Source organism: Chrysoperla carnea, chromosome 1 (genome assembly GCF_905475395.1).
Source record: "Chrysoperla carnea chromosome 1, inChrCarn1.1, whole genome shotgun sequence".
Lineage (NCBI taxonomy): Eukaryota > Metazoa > Arthropoda > Insecta > Neuroptera > Chrysopidae > Chrysoperla > Chrysoperla carnea.
Window position 1 is genome coordinate 44,927,008 of NC_058337.1, and position 20,516 is coordinate 44,947,523.

At 28.5% G+C, this 20,516-nt stretch overlaps 2 protein-coding genes across 5 annotated transcripts in view; one reads left to right on the forward strand and one right to left on the reverse strand.

Annotated features, from left to right (window-relative positions):
* Positions 1-1,638: 1,638 nt before the first annotated feature.
* On the reverse strand, positions 1,639-3,413 carry LOC123305851 (protein LZIC-like). The gene is made up of 4 exons (XM_044887686.1): positions 3,221-3,413; positions 3,018-3,153; positions 2,798-2,953; positions 1,639-1,833 (listed from the first exon to the last, which is right to left on the reverse strand). The coding sequence occupies exons 1-4, from the start codon at positions 3,319-3,321 to the stop codon at positions 1,696-1,698; spliced, it is 531 nt and encodes a 176-aa protein (XP_044743621.1). The 5' UTR covers positions 3,322-3,413; the 3' UTR covers positions 1,639-1,695.
* A 487-nt stretch (positions 3,414-3,900) lies between these two features.
* The window catches only part of LOC123290381 (eukaryotic translation initiation factor 4 gamma 1-like), a 79,123-nt gene continuing 62,507 nt past the window's right edge, over positions 3,901-20,516 (forward strand). Inside the window, exon 1 of one of the 4 annotated variants that reach the window (XM_044870530.1) lies at positions 3,901-4,265. In XM_044870530.1, coding sequence (XP_044726465.1) covers positions 4,142-4,265 — 124 coding nt within the window. In that variant the 5' untranslated portion in view covers positions 3,901-4,141. Of the gene's footprint in view, positions 4,266-7,284; positions 7,421-20,516 lie in introns of those variants that run through there. The other 3 variants (XM_044870529.1, XM_044870531.1, XM_044870532.1) reach the window with 3 other exon arrangements.

Here is a 20,516-nt window from a genome sequence, read left to right on the forward strand (position 1 = left end):
ATTTTAAATATCGAAACAAACGCTATATAATTATGTAAGAAACCTTTTGGTACTTATACCTGGATACCTGCGCAAAATATTGCACACATATTTAATAGGTGGGGCTCCTACTTGGTGTCAATGCAGAATTAAATTTTATTAATTTTATCAACTTCTATCATTTTTGAACTGTGCTTGCATTATTTTTTTATAATTTGATAAGATTAAAACACAAACCATTATGCCGAAAAACCGCTATTTTATTGTTTTTTGGAATTTACATTGTTGAAAATGATTTTTGTAACGAATGAAACGAATAAAATATTTCCCAAACAATAACTCCTTCGACCTGACCCTCCTAATATTACCGGAAGAGATATAAAAATTTAAATGATTTAAGAAAGAACAAATGTACTGTTATCGAATTAATTTCGTTCAATTTTAATAATAATATTGAAATTTAAAATTTGTTTTGTTTTTGGTCAAGAAACTTTTTAAAGGGTTTTTGACGTGCTAAATCCGAATCCAATCTCAAAATTGCTCTACTATTACATCAGGTTTTCTATAAATTATAAATTGTATCGTACAACTATTCCCATGTAGTTATTTGTTTCATTGTCGGTAACCATTTAAATCACTATACATATTTTCTGGCGTCAAAACGCAACTTGAAAGTCGTAATTATTAACAATTTCAGAAAAAATAACGTGTACATTTCGTAGGAAAAATACATTCCTGGACTATTATGGTTGCTGGCCTTGGCAAATTCCAAAGTCGCCTGAGAATGTATTTCTTTTTCTATTAAATATACGAACTACTATTCCCTATTTAGGGTTGAATTTTTCGAAAACATAATTTGGTAAAGCAATTCTGAACCGATATTTGGATTCAGTACGTGAAAATCCTCTGAAAATTAAACTCAGGTTTCTCGTCTAATTTTTGTTGTTCAATGTAATTAATGAATGTTATAAAATATAATTTTAGTAGAAAATTGACGAACCAACGATAAATTCGTATTGAAATCACTGTTATGTCTGGTGAAAATAATTAACATCTGTAATTTTATTATTATTTTGTTATCAAAATATACACATGAGATCATTATCAAAAATCTTTTTTTATCCAAAAATTTATTTCAGTTTCTTATATTAGCCTGGTTTTGCAGTATCAAAGCGTTTAGGCAGTTTTTTTTTTTTCAAAATTTTAGTAAAAGTATTAACTTTTACTCAAAATATTATTTTAGAGATATTTTGGCCGAATTCGAAAAATGTTTCGAACAAATGTTTATTATTAAATAATAACTTTCTAATTTAAACATTTCCTATATTTCTTATCATTTACGAATATAAGTTGAATTTTAAATGATCGTGAAATTTAAAGACAAGTTCGAAGCGTTTGTAAGATGCTTGGCTCTAAGTTAGCCAACTTTTATTTGTATCATTTCCCCAAATTTAGCTGACGAGATTAAAATTATATCCTGTGCTAAGCTGTATAAAATTTGAATGGTCTAGAATCTAGATATTTTAGTTTCCATAATCCGAGACAAATGATCATAACAAAATGATAAATGAATGTTAGCAAACTCATAATAATTAAAAAAATTTTATTTCAAAATAAAAATTATAACAAAAAATTGTACTCAATAAAAACATTTTTCTTAATTTATTATTAAAAAAACTTATGGCGAATTAGTCTTATTACACTTTTTGTACTTTTTTATTGATTATCGTCTGGTAATTGTTCAAATTCTAAATTTTTACCGTATTCCAGAGCTGTAGAATATTCTTCTAATAATTTTAATTCTGCTGGTGATAATTTTTCACCCATTTGTCGTAGAGTGTTTAATATTTGTATCTAAAAACCAGAGACTAAATTCAAAAGTTTTCAAAAATATTTGAAATTAAATTAAATTGAGCATAAACACGGGAGTAACTTCAAGGGAGCCTCTAGAAGTTTGGTAAAGAAAAGATAAGGTAAAAATTAATTATAGGACCAAATCAAGAATCTAGAAGCAAAAATCCAAGGGAATCCTGAAGGAAGAAACCATCTCAATTTAAACAAAAATTGTGAACTATTTGATATATCAACCGTTCGCTACTATCATTATTTTTATCCTTTATTTATCACCTTTTTTCACTTATCAATCAATTTTTTACAATCTGCAGAAATACAGCCACAAGCAACAAAAAAATGTCTAAAATAAAAGACGACGCATTAATGCATAGTTAAACATTTGTTTGCAAAACAAAGAGAACAACTTTTACAGTCTGCCATTTATTTGAATAAAAGGCAAGACTGAAAATTTATTTGGCGGTTTTCTCGTGTACAAATTTTATCATAAAAATAATAGTAAAAAAAAATACTTATGTTTAAGTTTTAACACGAGAAAACCGTCTGCCAATAAATTTTTAGTGTATTGAATAGTATTGACTTTTATTCAAATTAAAAGCAGACTGTAAAATTGTTCTCTTTGTTCTACAAACAAATGTTAATTTTTAAGTATGCGTTATTGCGTTATGCATGTTCCTTTATACATTTTTCTTGTGCCTGTATATACATTTCCTATCATTGATATAATGTGAAAGATTGATTTCAAGATGTGACAGGAAAAAATTATAAATGTAGAAAATTGGAAGATTGAATGGCTATAATTGGAAACTGAACAAAAGCGTGAGAAAATTTTTACAAATAAAATGTATTCACAACTACAAAATTTTCACTTTCAAACTAAGCGAAAAATTGAAAATTGTATTTTTCATTCTTTATTTTCCTAGCATTTAATTGTATTATATATTTTCGTAACACGATGTTTACATACCTTTTCATTTATTGTAAATTCTTTTGTTGTTTTATTCAATTTTATATTTTCATCAATTGTCGACAATCGTTCTCGTAATTGTTGTGGTTCACGTTTACCAAACAATTTTAATACTTCCGGTGTTTTAAAAGCTTTCGAAATAGCAGCTTGAGTGGCCTGTTTATATTACATTATATAATTATATTTTTGTAACGTGTTTTATCAGGTTTACACAACTTACCATTTGTATCGCCGCAACACTACTTACTAAAGATACATCACCTTTAGCTATTCGAGGTAAACTTTCTTGGAACTCTTTTAGCTGTTCAATTGTTGATTGTTTAACTTCTTCATATTCACTGCTATCTAATTCGTCTCTACAAAAACAACAAGAAATTTTTTTAAATTGAAATGGTTAATTGAATGGTTAATGAAGTTCATTACTTGCAGCTTTCAAGATCATTTAATTGTTGAACAAGTCGATCTAATTGGTTTTCTAAATTTTCTTTTAATTTTTCAGTTTCTAATTTACCAGAGGATGTCATTCTTGCAAGAAAAGTATTTATACAAAATTGTTTAAATTTACTTATAACAAATATAAGGTTATGAAAATGAATTCACAAATGATTTTGACATGACAAAATGTTTTAAAAGTACGACATACGATGTATTTCTATTTCATTTTGTTATCTATTACACTGTGTAATAAAAAAAGATAGTGACAATTATTTTATAATTCTCTCAATTGATTGGTACTAAAAATGCTCGAAACGGGTATTATAGTTAAATAGTTATAACTTTTCCATATAGTTAGCGCTAAAATTGCAACGTGAGAGCCGCGTGTCATTTTTATTGTGCTAGACCTTTTTTTCTTTTTAAAAAAAGTGATTATATTAACTTTTGAAAAATTAATAATAAACATCAACAAATTTTGAGTGAAGTGCCGTGTGTGCTATTTGTGTGGGTGGGTTGTTTATATGGGGGTTTAAAAACATGTTTTTGGGTTAATACTCCGCCATTTTGGATGGAACAGTTTCTTAACCTTTGATTTGTACTGAATTTCAAAACTTAGTATCAATATTTATTTCTCGTGGATTAATTATTTATTTATTTATATTTCTATACAAGTATCGCAATCATCTTTTTTTGTTTTTGGATTTATATTTTGTATCAACTTTTATAAAAGTAATTAAGTGTGATGAACAGTTTGAAATTGTTTGGGACGTGGACGCCAGTAAATTGATGATATATACACGCATGTGATACGGAAATCATTCAGAATTGACATATGCGGATTGTTGAGGAGCTAGGACGGTGGCTGGCACGGTAAGCCCACGGTGTGTCGCCCTAGGGCCGGTCCCGGACATGAGTAACAACCAAAAACAAGTGCCTTCGGCGCCGCCGCAGCAATCCCGCTGCTATCCACAACAACCACCGTATCCTTATCAAACATTTCACAATTCAAATACTAACAAACCTTTTAAAATGGGTAAGATTTGTTCTTAATTCAATGATTTAATATTTTATTTATAATTTCTATATATGGGCAAGTGTCCTTGCAAGTTCATGTATTTGGGTCATACATAGTCTAACAGGTTGTATTTCTATGTACCCATAACTGTTTATCTATTTTAATTAGTTTAATTGTATTATACCATTAAACTAATCTATGCATCAAAATGAAAATATTTCATATCAAATACAATTTTCTATTATGTAAGATGTATTTATTTTAAAAATTAGAAATCTCATGTAATACTACGCATGTCCTTTAACTTTCAATTTATAATTCGAATGAAAAAAAAAATTATACAATAATTTCACATTAATAAAAATGGGAAATTATAATTTCTTTTTTTCCCATATTATAAATTTCAATGTTTAAAATAAATATAATCGGATAATTTTCATAAAATCCGGTAAATTTGGTATTTCTCATAATGAATTAAAAAAAGAAACAGATGTATTATAAAAAGGATAGTGATATATGACAGCACTGTTTAAGTATTGTATGAGAGGTTGTATTTGTATTCGATGAGTAGTACAACAGTGTTGCCATTAAAATATTTTAAATGGCAAAAAATCCCCTATTTGTATTACAATATTGTACACATGATTCATTGTTTGCTTATCATATTTAATTTTCGATTAATAAAGTATATTCTCAGTTATTAGATAACTATTTAAAGTGCCATTAATCTGGAAAAATTTATTTTTGATTGAATTTAGGCTATCGACAAATACAATTTGTACATAAAATACTCCTAATAAATAAATAACTTAGAATAGTAAATATCAAAGATCTTCTGTAATATTGTAAATATTTTACGGTTTAAATCCCGTTCAAATTATTTTATTAATGTCGTTCCCCAAATGGCTGATAAAGGTTGAAAAAATTTCACTTAGCGAGATTATCAGTGAATTTTCTTGTATACATGATATATATGTAATCACTCCATTACATATCCTTTACGTTGTCGTTATAAAATCAATTATAATAAACATCAACGTTTAAATCAAGCTTTTACCAAAACAATACCGAACTTTTTCGTTACCTGATCAGTGAATTCTACTACTGGACTTAATTATAACCACGAATATAACATTAAAAAGCCCATATTGTTACTCGATTGTCATTTGTTTTTAAGGTACATATTTCAATTTATTACAAGAGAGATTCTTTCAGTACTTTTGCCTTTTTTAGTAATTTTAAAACGGAGTTCAAGAACTGGAGTACGTGTCCATTTGTATACAAGTGTTGTATATAACAAACTTTTATTGTATACTCAATGTCACAAAAAATGCTCGTTTTAAAACATTCTAAGTGTTACTATTATAACATAACATATGATGCGTACGCTTAGAATGGTTTTAACTGTGGCACTTTTTCTGACAGTGAGTGTACATCCCACAATGAAATGTTCGAGAGATGATATCTTGCAAAATGTTGCCTCAAAGAATAAGATTATTGAATAAAATTTAATTTTTTCGAAATTCTTTCATATCGTTTTTTTTTCTTAAGATAAAATTTATTTATTGCAAAAGAAAAAGTTTTAAAAGGATATCCAAAATGATTCAAAATTGTACTGAGGCGAAATTTTGACCAATTGTATAAGCTGGAATTTAAAAAACACCATTGTGCTCAGAGATCCGATTAAACCGGAAATGCAATAAAATATTTGAAAATACTATCAAATAGTACAATACTCTCCAACAACAACTCTTTTTTGATAGACATTTATTGTGAAAAATTGTGTGTACATATAAGGTCTTAAATTGCCGCCTGATCTTCTGTGGTGTCCGAATTAGCCGGCGAGTAACACCGAGAAGAGAAAAGAAATAGACGAAGAAAAAAAAAAAACAATTTGTGATTTTTTTTATCCTTTTCTTTTTGTATTAGAAAAATTATCTTCAATTTAATATAGGATATAATAGAGATATTTAGGATTTTGATGTCCCAATTTTAAGACAGGCTCACAACTTTGCAATTGTTGTCGTCAACTAATGATAAGTCCGCGGATTATGGGAAAATCTTCTAGATTAAGCAGATTTTGCATGACAGACATTTAAATTATAACTTGTTTAATTTAAAATTATTATAAAGTTCAAAATTTTTAAATTGGATTTGATAATAGGATATATCATAAATCGTTTTAGCTTTAAAAATTAATAATAAAATTAAAGATTAGGAAGTGGCAACACTGGTAAATTGATAACGAAGCATCAGAAAGTAATCTTGAAGAACGTATGTGTGTTATGAGATCATAATACGAAAGATTTAGCACATTTGATTGGTGTGTAATATGCGCATGTGTTATTTATGTATGAGTGTGGCAAACCGGTGAACTAATTGTTTCAGTCGATACAATGGCGTTGTCGCCAGCAAATTTTTCGCTACATGTCATTATATTTAATATTTTTTTAAAATATTAATTAATTTTTATTTTATAAGACAATTAAATAAAACACATTTTCATTATTTTTTGTAATTCAAGTAATAAAAAAAAAATTAGTGTTGTATCTGTGTTTATATGAAATAGAAGTGATTAATTTTGTCGTCTGTGATTTGTAAAACGCCCTTATCGATTTTCCTATTTGAGGTTCATAAAAAGTCGACACGTTGAAATTAAAACAATGTAAAAAAAATTTTGACGTTAAAATTTTTTCAATAATGTCATTAGTAATCAATATTTGAATTTGTTTATTTTGTTCGGAAGTGTACTGACATTTGTAATATTTCTGAGATATAATTTATCTGTGAACAATTTTTTTCCTTTATAATTTCAAATATAAAGTAGTTTTTTGTCGAAATTTTCGATACCATTCAACATGTTTGGGGATGGGATTGACATTAATTTTCGGGAAACGAAAATATGCAATCAGTGTATTGCATCTCAAACAGCAAAAATATTTTTTATAAATTAAATTTTATTTTTTAATTTTTAAAAATTAATGTAACCCCAAAAATTTTAAAATTTGTTTAAATTTATAAAAAATTTAAATATCTTTTTTTGTTGAATTTAAAAAAAAAAAAAAAATTAAAAAAATTTAACATCATGGTTTCACGCTTTGTATCAAACGGGCCTGTCAAACAAGAAGGTCTTTGTATCACAGGTCCACCTTATGGAATGATTTTACAAAATCGTAAGTTATATTCCATATTATTTTTTTTCAATTTTCTATTGTTAAGTTTTTGCTTCATGTCTTATTAATTTTGCACGTTTGGGTAACTTTCTCTAAGTTTTAATTTTTTAAATAATTATTTCAATATTGAATGTAAGTTAAGTCGTACCCGTCTGTTTAGCTAGACAAACGTTATCAATTTTTGATCAAGTTAAACTTGGCTGTTAAATATCTCAAATATGGATTAATAATATCTTGATATTTAAAATCAACAAAAAGATGAATTTTTATCTCACGTGATTGATTTAGTGTGTTTGTTGATTTAAAATGTTTGATGCAACTATAAGTTGTCTGGATCGTAGTCACAAAGAGAAACATATTGAATATCACAAAGCTCAAAACTTGAGACGTAATAATATCGTTCATTGATTGGATAGACACATTCGTTTTGTTATACCCATATTTTACAAATGAATCATCCTCAATTTCTTTAATCTTTGTTTATTAATCAATTTAGATTTCAATTGTAATAAATAATATCGATATTCATATGAAATTATGATGTCATATGTTTTATTTAAGTTAGAAATTTTTAGATAATGCCATTTTGTTTATACAATATTGAAGTGAACCACTACTTACGTTTTGATTTATAATAGACCCTTTTTAAATTACAATTAGTATGTTTCAAAGAGTCTCACAAAATTAATAAATATAATAAAAATTATCTTCATTTTTTCTCAAAACTCACGTGATTAAAACAAAAATGCATCGTGGTGCTGCCTATTCGAACCAAAAATGAAATACGAGTCATAAAATTTACTCACTGTAATTTTACCTTGGGAGATTTAGAATTTAGACCTTAATTCCAGTTATAACATCATGTAAGTATATTAATCTAAAACATTTGCCAAAGATGACGGCTATTTTCAAATCGCTACAAATTTTCTTTGATTCTTGCTATCAAGAAGTGCAAAGCGATTCATAGCGAATCCTTTTCAAAGCGCCCATATGTACGTAGGAAATTGACCAATCTAGATTTACTTTTGGTATAGTTATTTTACCTGAACTGATTATTAAAGTCAAGGCGATAAATTTCAGTTATACTTGTTCTGGTCTATTTTTAAAACGAATCAACTGAAATGTGAAAATAATCTCGAAATTTTGTGTTAAATGTTCAGATAACCATTCTGAATTTCTGAAAAGTTACCCAAAGTTGTAAAGGATAAAATTCTCTAGAAATTTCGCCTGAACCCTTTTTATACGCTGAATCTATTTTGAAATAGAGGGTGCAGAATATGGGGAGCGTTCAGCTACATGTACCTCAGCCCAGAGTCAATATTTATAAAAAAGAAATTAAATAATAATTTTAGTTAGTATTTAATGAGTAATTAAGTAAATATACCGTATAATAAAATGGGATTCACGATTCACTAAGGTATACTCAATGTCACAAAAAATGCTCGTTTTAAAACATTCTAAGTGTTACTATTATAACATAACATATGATGCGTACCGCTTAGAATGTTTTAACTGTGGCACTTTTTCTGACAGTGAGTGTACGTATAGCTGAGCGCACTCCATCCTCTGCGCCCTGTATTTCAAAAACGACTCAGCGAATAAAAATAGGTTTGTAGATAATTTTATCCTCTACAAATTTAAATACAATTGAAGGCAAAGAAAAGGAAATATTCTCAAAACTGATTTTTGTGATCATTGACCTTGAAAATCTAAGGGCGCTGACACAGTGACACTTGTCCTTATGTGATTTTAAAGGCAGTGTTTGTACTATCAAAATAAAGGTTTGTACAAATATTCAGATTATTCCTTAAAATTCCGAGGTTGATTCCATTTTTGACTAAGATGATCGAGTAATTTGTTTTCCGAGATATTTAAATCTGAAAATGTATATTAGGAAGTTAGGTGTGAATATTTTATAATTTTTTTTATGTAAGAAAATTTTTAGCATTATGTATTTACCTTGGTTTGAATCGTTCTTGTATGAAGCTTGCTTTAATTTAAGTGTCTTACAGAAGTTCAAATTCATGTATTATTAAAAAAAAATTTTATATGTTCTCTCGAGGTCTTAACAGAATTCATCATGCAAATTATACTAAGGAAATTGAAAAGTACACCGACTTTCTTTCAGTGATATATGACATTTCAAATTTTTTATGATTTATAAAGTTTAATGTTCTCGACAACAACGTAAAGATATTTTATTGTGGTCGTCTTCAATATCATCACAGTCTGTTAATTTTAAATAGTGGACGGCCGCGTCGAGGCGACGCGACACGACGTGTTATTGAGATACATGTTTATGGCACGTGGTTTATTCCATATTTAGTATATTATATTATTTTTGTTTTAATAATAGCACGTGTGAACTAATCAATGCGTACGTTGTATGTAGAACATTCACTTTGTTTGTGGCATAGGCGAGACGTTATCCTCTCGACGATGCTTTATAATATAAACTTTCAGGAGTATTATACTTTTAGTGTGTATCAGTTAAAGATTTAAATTGAATGGTTTTTAATTAAATTTAAGGTAGAGAATGTTCATAAAATAGCTAAACTCATAGTTATGTCCCCTCAATTAAAATAATTTTTGCCCAAATAAAATTGCCCGCTTGTCTGTCTGTCTGTAGATACGATCATTCAAAAACGAAGAGATATCAGGACAAAAACAAGTGAAAAGAAACAATTGACTGAGTTAATTGTTGAAATACCATGTATAGGCAGTGTTGATTACTCTATTACATTACATATACATACAATCATTCATGTCACACACATATAACTGATATACCCATTAAACACATACTATACAATTTGCGCTCTCACGGATCTTAACAAAAAACTGTTTCAAACAAAAGTTGTTTATTTTTTTTATAAGAAACATTTTTTACATTTAAACTTTTGTTCTATCTCTTACGAATTGACGTATCTATCCCAATTGACCTATGTTGCTCATTTACGAACTCGACCTCACTTTTTACGTCCTGAGTTCGCTGTAAAAATTTCAAATTGATATCTTTTTTCGTTTTTGATTTATCGTGATGACAGACGGACAAACGACAGACAGACAACCGGAAATGGACTAATTAGGTGATTTTATGAACACTTATACCAAAATTTTATCCATAGCATCAATATTTTTAAGCGTTACAAACTTGGGACTAAACTTAGTATACCTTGGTATATTTCATATACATGGTATAAAAAGGAAGTTAAGTTCGTTAATGAGCAATATAGATCAATTGGGTCTTGGGCCCGTTAAACTTTTGTTTAAAACATTTTTTTTGTTTAAAACATCACTGCTTACCCGTGATGGCGCAAATTGTCGAAAAACAAAAAAATTTTTAGAGAATACTTTCGAACTTTTCGAAAACCAAATAAGTATCAGTCGAAACGCCTGTAATTGTGTTGGTTTTTTTAATTATTGTAATATATTTAAACAAAAATAATGCTAGCACTGAGATACAACACTTTTTATACAAAGTATTTCAACAATTAACTCAGTCAATTGTTTGTTTTCACTTGTTAATAAATATTAATAGCGGCAGGGATATCCTGATAGATTATATTCCTAAATTGTTTATTTTTTAATAAACATATTGAATGCTTTTTTCATTAACAAAAACAATTAAGGTGTTTAGAATAATTTTACTTTCTGCCATAATTACGATGCTATCAAAATTAATCAGATAATTTTTTCCTCTGTATGAGAATATATATATATATAGAATTTTGTGACACCTTTTCCAATGTTTTTCGGTGTGTATGCAATTTAAAATTTGGTACTAAATCTTACTGATAAGAATTTGACTGTTGAATGTACTGATCAAATGATAATCATTCGATTAATTTAATTAGGAACAAGTAATTAACTAATTAAGTTTGTGAAAGTACTACATTCATAAAAAATTTTATTGTATAATAAATAAACTTTAATTGTTATAAAAACAAAATAAAATCCGTGTTGATTTTATTTAAATCATTTCAGTTAGTGTCCATTGTTCAAAGAATCATGGAAATCAAGAATATGATTTTGTTGAATGTTCGATGTTGCCTGGTATCTTAAACTGAACGTGACTACACTCGTTAATGCAAATTTGACGAGTGTCTGTTGAAAAATTTTGTATTTATTATACCATGTATATGAAATATATCAAGGTGTGCTAAGTTTAGTTCCAAATTTGTAACGCTTAAAAATATTGATGCTAGGAACAAAATTTTGGTATAGATGTTCATCTAATTAGTCTATTTCCGGTTGTCTGCCTATCTGTCGTCACGATAACTTAAAAAAAAAAAAGATATCAAGTTAAAATTTTTACAGCGTGTTCAGGTCGTAAAAAGTGAGGTCGAGTTCGTAAATGAGCAACATATTGGGCCTGTAGGACCCAAAGTTGATTTTTTAAATTTAAATTGTATATGGTTATGATTTATCGTGAAATTATCAGGCAATAAATTGAGATGTTCCGTGGATATCTTAGCAATGTTTTTTTATGAAATTTTATTCAAGGTCCACGTAAAATGTCTCACCCATGCAGAAGAACTTACTCGAATATGTTCCCCCCGCTTCGTGAATCAAATACTGAGCTGAATGATATAAAAAAAAAGCGAACAGAAATTAGCAGCCAAATTTATTCTCTTTTCATCAATTCGCGGAACTCGCCTTTATATGACAAAAACATTACCATTTTGTATTTAAATATAAATATTAATGAAAATAATAAATTTTAATTTTTTTAATATACATTTTGCTTCCAAGATTGAGTAAGTAATTAAGATGAGTCTAGTAGTCATAGGTAGTCACTAGTGATGTTCCGACTAGTTCCGATATCCAGATTATCCGACCACTTTCGCATTCGGCGACTATTGGCACAGATCGGCGATTATCCGACTTCTTATTGTATGTATTTTTCAATAAAATGTATATCATTTGGCACTGCTTGCACTTGACCTTTAACTGAAATTATTGTCCAATTGGGCAAAAAATCCACATATGAGACTTTCATTTTGACCTGATTAAATTTAAATTGCTGAAAAATCAAGAAACAATGCAACGGTAATTGCCGAATATCCCCGAAACCCTAATTGACTGGGTCTATTAGTCGGCAGTCTGCCTCTTTACAACCGACTAATCGTTTAGTCGGCTAGTCGGTCAAAGTCATAGTCGACACAACTCTAATAGTCGCCATCATGCAGTATGAATAAGCTAAACGTAATTATTATCCTGAGATATGTAACGTTTGCTTCTTCAACGAGTGTTAACGCCTTTTAATTAATATCTTATTTTAGTATATTGAATATTTGAATTTGTCTTGTAAAAAATATTTATTTCCTTTGTAGATATGATTAGTATGCGATATTTTGAGCTGCACGTAGGATGTACAAACTATTTAACGTAAAATGTTATTATAAGGTACTTCCGGCTTTACTTGCTGCCTAAAACATATAAAGCGTGCTTATTTAGCTTGCGTAGTTTGGCACATATGTTTAAAATTATTCAAATAATGATTTTAGGTATGCTGTATTTTTTTTTAATGAGCACTTGTTGGAAAGAAGGTCGAAATTAATAGTGAATCAATTACTTGTTTTTTCAAAGAGGAAAAACCCATGTGAATTTTATGGGTTTTTTGAGAGATAAGAATATTCCCACTTTTATCAATTTATAAACAAACTAGCTGTGAACTACCCGCTTTGTTGGGCAACATCCCCACTTGCACCCCTCCCTCCACATTTCCTTGCGTGGGATAACAGTTTTGTAATGTACACGTCATGCTCTTTTATTTGATACCCCACTTAGGTATATTTGTAAATATTCGATAATTCCTTCCCACTTTCTCGCTACACCTTTCTACCCTCCGAAGGTTAAAAGTAGATAAAAACAATAAATCTTTGAAGCTTGTTGTATATCGTGTCAATATTTGAGCTTAATCGATGCACAACTTTTTTAGTTTTTTAAGCATATCCCTTTCATCCCCTATTTCATCCCCTTATTCTACTATAATATGGATGTATTATACATAAAAACCTTCCTCTTGAATCACTCTATCTATTAAAAAAACCGCATCAAAATCCGTTGCGTAGTTTCAAAGATTTAAGCGTACATAGAGACATAGGGACAGAAAAAGCGACTTTGTTTTATAATATGTAGTGAAATGAATTCTTGGAAATAAACAAACACGTAGGGGCGCTATATTTAAATTTTTAAACCCTTTATTAAATTTATCAAAGTTTTTATGCTCCAAAACTCATCGATTATTTTCCATTCATAGAATTTTAAAAGGTTTGGCCAGCGTCTTTAGTTCCAGGATTGAATCTAATAAAATTTGGTATTACATGAAGAACGATTCTGACAAAAAGTGTTCAGGACAATATTTCTAACAAAATTTGTTTGAATTTTTTTTTTCAATTAAAAGTTTCCATAATGTTTTTAGGCTTAAAATAACCAATCAGGCACATATACGAGTTTTAAATAAATTTTTTGTCGTAAAATCAAAAAATTATTTTTCAATAAGTAATCAACTATATCCTGTTAATATATAAACAATATCGGATTAGTTAAACCAAAAAAAAAAAAAATTAAGAAAGGATGTACCGATTTAAATTATCTCTGATTTTTTGGATTCGACACCGCCCCGAGTAGCATAATAACTATTAAAAAATCGGGGGAAGGAGTTATGTATAAAAATTCACCATTTTTGAATTCACTACTTAACCGATTTAAAAAACTGTCTCTTATAGAATGCTACATTGTCAGCAAATAACATGGGCTATATTTTATTTTCTTAAAAATGAGTGTTCATTCCAAAAAATTAAAATTCCTAAAATTTTGAGCTAAAGGGGAGAATAATGAGGACACGGAAATGAAAGATATAGTGCGGTAGCCTTTGTTTTTAAGCTGAACGTTCCCAGCGAACACAACATTCATTAACTGTTCGGCAATGTCAGCTAGTTCTAAATATTGCAAGAAATTTCAAACAAATATAATGAAAAATATTGTTCTTAATAATTTTAGTCTTAACCGTTTTTTATGGTAAAATCACAATTCATGAAGGTAATTGAAGGTCCTAAAGTTCAAGATGGTGACCATTTATTTAATTATAAAAGAGGGAGATGTGAAGTGTTTTGCAGACATCTACCATGATAATCTCTCCATATTTACAGTACTATTTGTTTTATTTTCCTAGAGTACCCGTATATCCAACACACACACTGTACATTCATTACCGTTAATTATTTAACATTAATAATATTTGTATAAATATGTTGTCTATACCCTAGATTCTGCATCACAATAATGTGTTTATCGCGCTGCAACAAACCAGTTTTTTTTTCTGCATAAAATTCAGAAATTTATTAAATTTACTCTAAAGTAATAATATTAAATGAAAAAAAAAAAAGAATCAAGTTGTTGCTGCTTATTACTGAAGAATTTATTTTATGCATGGTTACTTTCAAATTTTTCTGATAATCTGTATAATTGTTGTTTGGGTTATGATACTTTCATTTATATTACTACTAAATTAAAGTTCAACCAAAAAATATTATACCGGACTTTCTTAGGATGAATTTTTATTATTGTTTCTTTTTTATTGATACGGTTGAATTGATTCTAACGATTAAAATCTGACAGATTGTATTTTGTAGTGTTCAAACACTTACCCCTCCTATACTGTAAAAAATGCATGGACTATAGAGACATTTACTAAAAAAGTAGATGATAATACTCGATATAATATTGCCGTAAGTTCATAACTATGACGTTATTTACTATACTGTATGGTATAGAAACTTTGGTGCCACTTACATTAGTAAATTAGTTAAATTCGACAGTATGGTCTTGAGTCTCAAAATACATTGCAGATGTCGCAATTCTTTTTGTTTTCCCCGCTATGGTTTTTGGCTCTTTTATCAGTACGCATTGTTGAGCTACGATTCTATTCAGATTCCTTTATAAACGCTATGTTTGTTGTCACACTGCTCGTTACCTCATTAGCTGTAGAATGTTTTGTGGATTGGCACTGGTGCAACTTCTATTTTTTTACACTCCCTCCTTTTTGTTATTAGAAATCCCGGGACTGGACTATATAGTCTATGCTAAAACTTTTCGGATGAAAAGACCCATAGGAATCATGTTGAAAAAGATGACTCCTATATATAAAAGAAAGAGTTTGAGTCTGTTTTTTTTAAAGTATACCAAAATTTTGTTGGTAGCTTCAATATTTTTAAGCGTTACAAACTTGGGACTAAACTTAGTATACCTTGCATATTACATATATACATGGTATAAAAAACCGACTTCTTACAAGAAAACTATTCCAAAACAAATTGATATGCAATTAAAAGTAAAAAAATAACGATTAAATATAATGTTACAATAATGTTATTTTTGGAGTCGGTGTCAGCCAAGTTAATGTAGCAAACTGTTATGTCACAGTTGTTTCCTTGGCTGACACCGACTCCAAAAATAACAGTAATTGTAACTACATTATATTTTATAGTTATTTTTTTACTTTTTAGTGCATATTAATTTGTGTATATTAAGTTTTTTTATCATTTTCTCCAAGGTCAATATATGAGATATTTATAATTAAATGGTTCTTTTTTACAAGGAAGTTATACTCATGTAGTATCCAAGAATATTCAAATATCAACGACGAGAATTAAATCAATAATAAGCGAATATCTCTTTAATAAATATGTTGTGGAGGTGTGTATATGGAGGTTAAAAATTAAATATTATAACATATTAATGATCTACGGCATTTAAAAATATTTTAATCGACCATAAAGAGCCGATACACATTACGACAAAATTTTGAATTAAACTATCTGTGAAATATAAGATATTAGCAATATAATATTATGCCAATTATAATATTAATGAAGTATAATCAATTAATATTTTTAATAGTATATTTATCCAGCATATTTAACGATTTAGTCCACAGTTAATTCGCTACTTTTATAAGTGTATCAGTCTGATATTTCGTATGTGGTTTCGCTATGGCAAGCTAGAAATCAATGAAATAAAATTTTTTCAAAGATGTCCTTACTGATATTCTTATGTCGATTTACCCTCCGTTAATTAATATATATTTTATACAAGATAATGTATTATAATTATAGTAAAAGTAATAGGTCGTACCCCAACCAGAATCGCCTAAAATTCTAGTAATATAACCTTTTTAGTATTAACATTGAAATTGTGTTAACAAGAAGTGAATCGATAAAAAATCAAACGCGTACAAAGAACCATTAAAAAAGTAGGTTCATGCAATATTAAAAAGAAATAGATACTTAAATTTTGTTTGATAGTGTACAATAATTATTTGCAATAAAATGTGATATTGGCAAATATTTTGTATATATGCTGCTTTCACGTTATTTCGTAATAAATTTTGTTTATCATTTTAATAATAAATAATTTCAAATCTAGAATCAATAAAATTATTTTTATTATTATATTCGTTAAATAAATTATGTTGGATGTTATAACATTCTCTTATTACACATTATCTAGAAAATTATAAAGCCTTTTTGATGACCGTGTTTCAAATTTCATTCTAACCAAAATTTTTTCCACGTTTTTGTAGAACCTTTTATTTTTAATTGCTTATATGTAATCTCAATGTACAATTTCAAACGCCTTTTATGAAAGATTCTCTACTGATAACGATACAGTAGTTGATTTCAAACAGTAAAAATTTGTTTTCAAATTGAGCTAAAATCCAATCAATATAGAGTACACTTTATTAGCTGTCAAAACACATCGATATAAGTTTAAAATTTAAGTTTGGATACCTCGTATTAAATCATTTATGAAGTCATTATGATATTTTAATAATTCTTCCCTTTCCTTTGATCAGATTTTGTATCAAAAATAGTTTTAGTGGGAGCTACAAAAATTTATAAATGTGAAGGGCTACGATGGCACTACTTGTAAAGTCTTTCAAATGGACACATTTTGATCTTTTTCTCTTTTTCTGAACTGAGATCCGTTCACTTCGTTAAAAAATTCTTATAACTATTATTACAAAAACAAAATTTTGTTCATAGCATCAATATTTTTAATCGTTACAAACTTGGGACTAAACATAGCATACCTTGGTATATTTCATATACATAGTATAAAAAAAAAAACGGCATCTCGATATCTTAAATACAATGTCAGATAAATCGTCGCTTTGTTAACATCGTTTATTAACATTCAAAAAGTACAAAATTTTTTATTAGTGATCAATATTTTCTTTGTTGTCCTTTACAAAGGACTGAATAAAAATCCCTAAATACCCTTATTTAATATACCCAGTTGATCATAAAAATTTGAGTCTAGACGAACACTTAACAGACACATACGTACTTACGTAGGTAGTTAGGTACGTGTATCATGTATGTAATGATGAATGAAATGGTATTATAGCTCACAGTCAGAGTCGCACATATTTACAAATAACATCATAAATTAATCATTTCCTTTTCTCATATTTTAATACACACGAATTAATAATACAAGAATTAAATAGTTTTATTATTTGTGTGCTACATTTTATATCCGATTCTATTACTACTCTATAGCTGTTCTATACAAACTCACTGTACTAAACAGTCAGTACATAACATATTGTTGTAAGTGTTATGTGAGTATTAATAGTATAAGAGCTAGCAACGTTTTCGACAGAGAATTTCAGGTCAGCTGATTTTATGTTATGTCGTTCTTCTTGCTCTTTCAGTTAGAACCTGGACATTCTGACTGGCGGTAGCGGTTGCGTTAGTAGTGCGCATGCTACCTGCACAGATAATAATCCTAAATTTTAAAAGTATTTTAGTATGTTTGTAGTTTTAATATTATGTTATTTAAGTATACAAAAACCTAAAATTAATTTGCCAGACGTTAATTCAGTTGTTAATCCTTGAATAAAAACAAAAAAGGTATGAAAAGTATTGCAGTATGTAAGTAACGACATTAGTATTATATATGTGTTATGTTATGATCATTATTAGATAGCCGCGGTTGTTAAGTCACAAAAAGTTTAATTATTTTAGTGATAACTTAGTTTGAATCCAGCAGCAGTTACAAATTTTATTTGTCTATAAAATTATTAACATGGGTTTTCCATATACAAAATTCACACCCCTCTTTCACTCCCTTAGGGGTTGAATTTTGGAAGATCATTTCTTATCAGATGCCTACGTCATACAAAGAACACACTCTCCAAGTTTCAGGTCTCTACGATCAGCGGTTTAGTCTGCAATGATCCGTCAGTCAGTCATTCAGGACAAAGCATTTTATATGTAAACAATACAGATTTATCAAAAAACAAAATATGAAACGTTCAACATTACAAAAATGAAATAGAAAAAAAAATCCAAATAGAGCTACATATGATAATACATTTAAAAAAAAATTTGTGACTGCTGCTGTATTCGAACTAAGTAGTCACTAAAATAATAAAACTTCTTGTGACTTAACAACCGCGGCTATCTAATACTTAAAGAAATGACCATAACATAAGACATATATAATACTAATGTCATTACTAACATACTGCAATACTTTTCATAACTTTTTCTTTTTTATTCAAGGTTTAACAACTGAATTAACGTCTGGCAAATTAATTTTAGGTTTTTGTATTCTCAAATAACATAATATTAAAATTACAGACATACTAAAATACTTTTAAAATTTAGGATTATTACCTGTATAGATATATAGGATGCGCACTACTAAACGCAATCGCTACCGCCAGCCAGATGGTCCAGGCTCTAACTGAAAGAGCAAGACAAGCATCTGACTTGAAATTCTTGTTTTTCCGACGTTGCGAGCTCCTGTACTATGAGTATTTATAACAGATTGTATACACTACACAATACACATCCATATGCATATTTATTATGTGTCACTCCATTCACTGTTATTTATGCAGTCTATTCAATTTTACTAAATTGAAATAGAAATTTTATTTTACATGAAAATGTTATGTTATGTCCAATAATTTTTCGAAAATTATAGCCAAATTTTTAGTGTAACTTGTGACTTGAACTTCCTTGCTAAAGATTTCGAACTTATTGCTATACATCAAGGATGATCGAATAAAAGATATACATTTTTAAATTGGAATACAAAGCAAACTATATAAAATCTCAATATTTGTATACCATGTATATATGAAATAATATATCATAGTATATTAAGTTTAGTCCTAAGTTTGTAATGCTTAAAAATTTTGATGCTACAAACAAAATTTTGGTATAGGTATTTATAAAATCACCTAATTAGTCTATTTCCGGTTGTAAGTCCGTAAGCACGATAACTCAAAAAAGAAAAGAGATATCAAGCTGAAATTTGTATAGCGTGCTGAGGACGTAAAAAGTGAGGTCGAGTTCGTAAATGAGCAACACAGGTCAATTGGGTCTTCGCATATTGTAAACCGTTTACAAAGTTTAAATGTAAAAAATATTCCGGATAAAAAAATAAACAACTTTTGTTTGAAACATGTTTTTGCAAACATCACTGTTTGCTTACCCACCAGGGTGCAGATTAGGTGCAAAATTTATAGCATGTGTTATATGGGAATATCAGTTATGAGTGTGTGGCTATCAACGAGTGAATATCCCTCTTTACTTACGTGACGTCAAAAAACAAACGACTGCAGCATTAACACTGTCTATACATGGTATTTCAACAATTATCTCAGTCACTTGTTTGTTCTAATTTTAGACATTGACATTGGTAGCCACATTATTGGAAAATCTGTAAAACTTGGAAATGAGAGGAAATTCTAAATCTACTGCAAAAGTAAGGGAATTCCGTGAAAGAAAGAAAAAAGTCAGGGAATTTTATTATTTTCGTAACAGAGTTCTAAAAGAATTTTTTATCATTTTTTTTCTATTCGAATTAGTATTATGATTTTCCATGTCCGTTATTTTATAAAATTTTCGTTTCACTTTCTTGCAACGAAATTTGAGTGAAATTATTTGGTCAGTGAATTTTTTAATTATTCTTAGAGCAGGCGCTAGAGTTAGTGTGCAAAAATTGAGGACTGCATTTTGTCAATTGATTCTTGTTCAGAAAAGCTTATAGATAAATACCCCGTATGTTG

Excerpts from the sequence above, each read along its gene's own strand:
- LOC123305851 (XM_044887686.1), bottom strand. The coding sequence starts at position 3,321 with ATGACATCCTCTGGTAAATTAGAAACTGAAAAATTAAAAGAAAATTTA. Across the intron at positions 3,154-3,220 it reads AATGATCTTGAAAGCTGCAA|AGACGAATTAGATAGCAGTG; the intron begins GTAATGAACTTC and ends TTGTTTTTGTAG. Across the intron at positions 1,834-2,797 it reads AATTTACAATAAATGAAAAG|ATACAAATATTAAACACTCT; the intron begins GTATGTAAACAT and ends TCTGGTTTTTAG.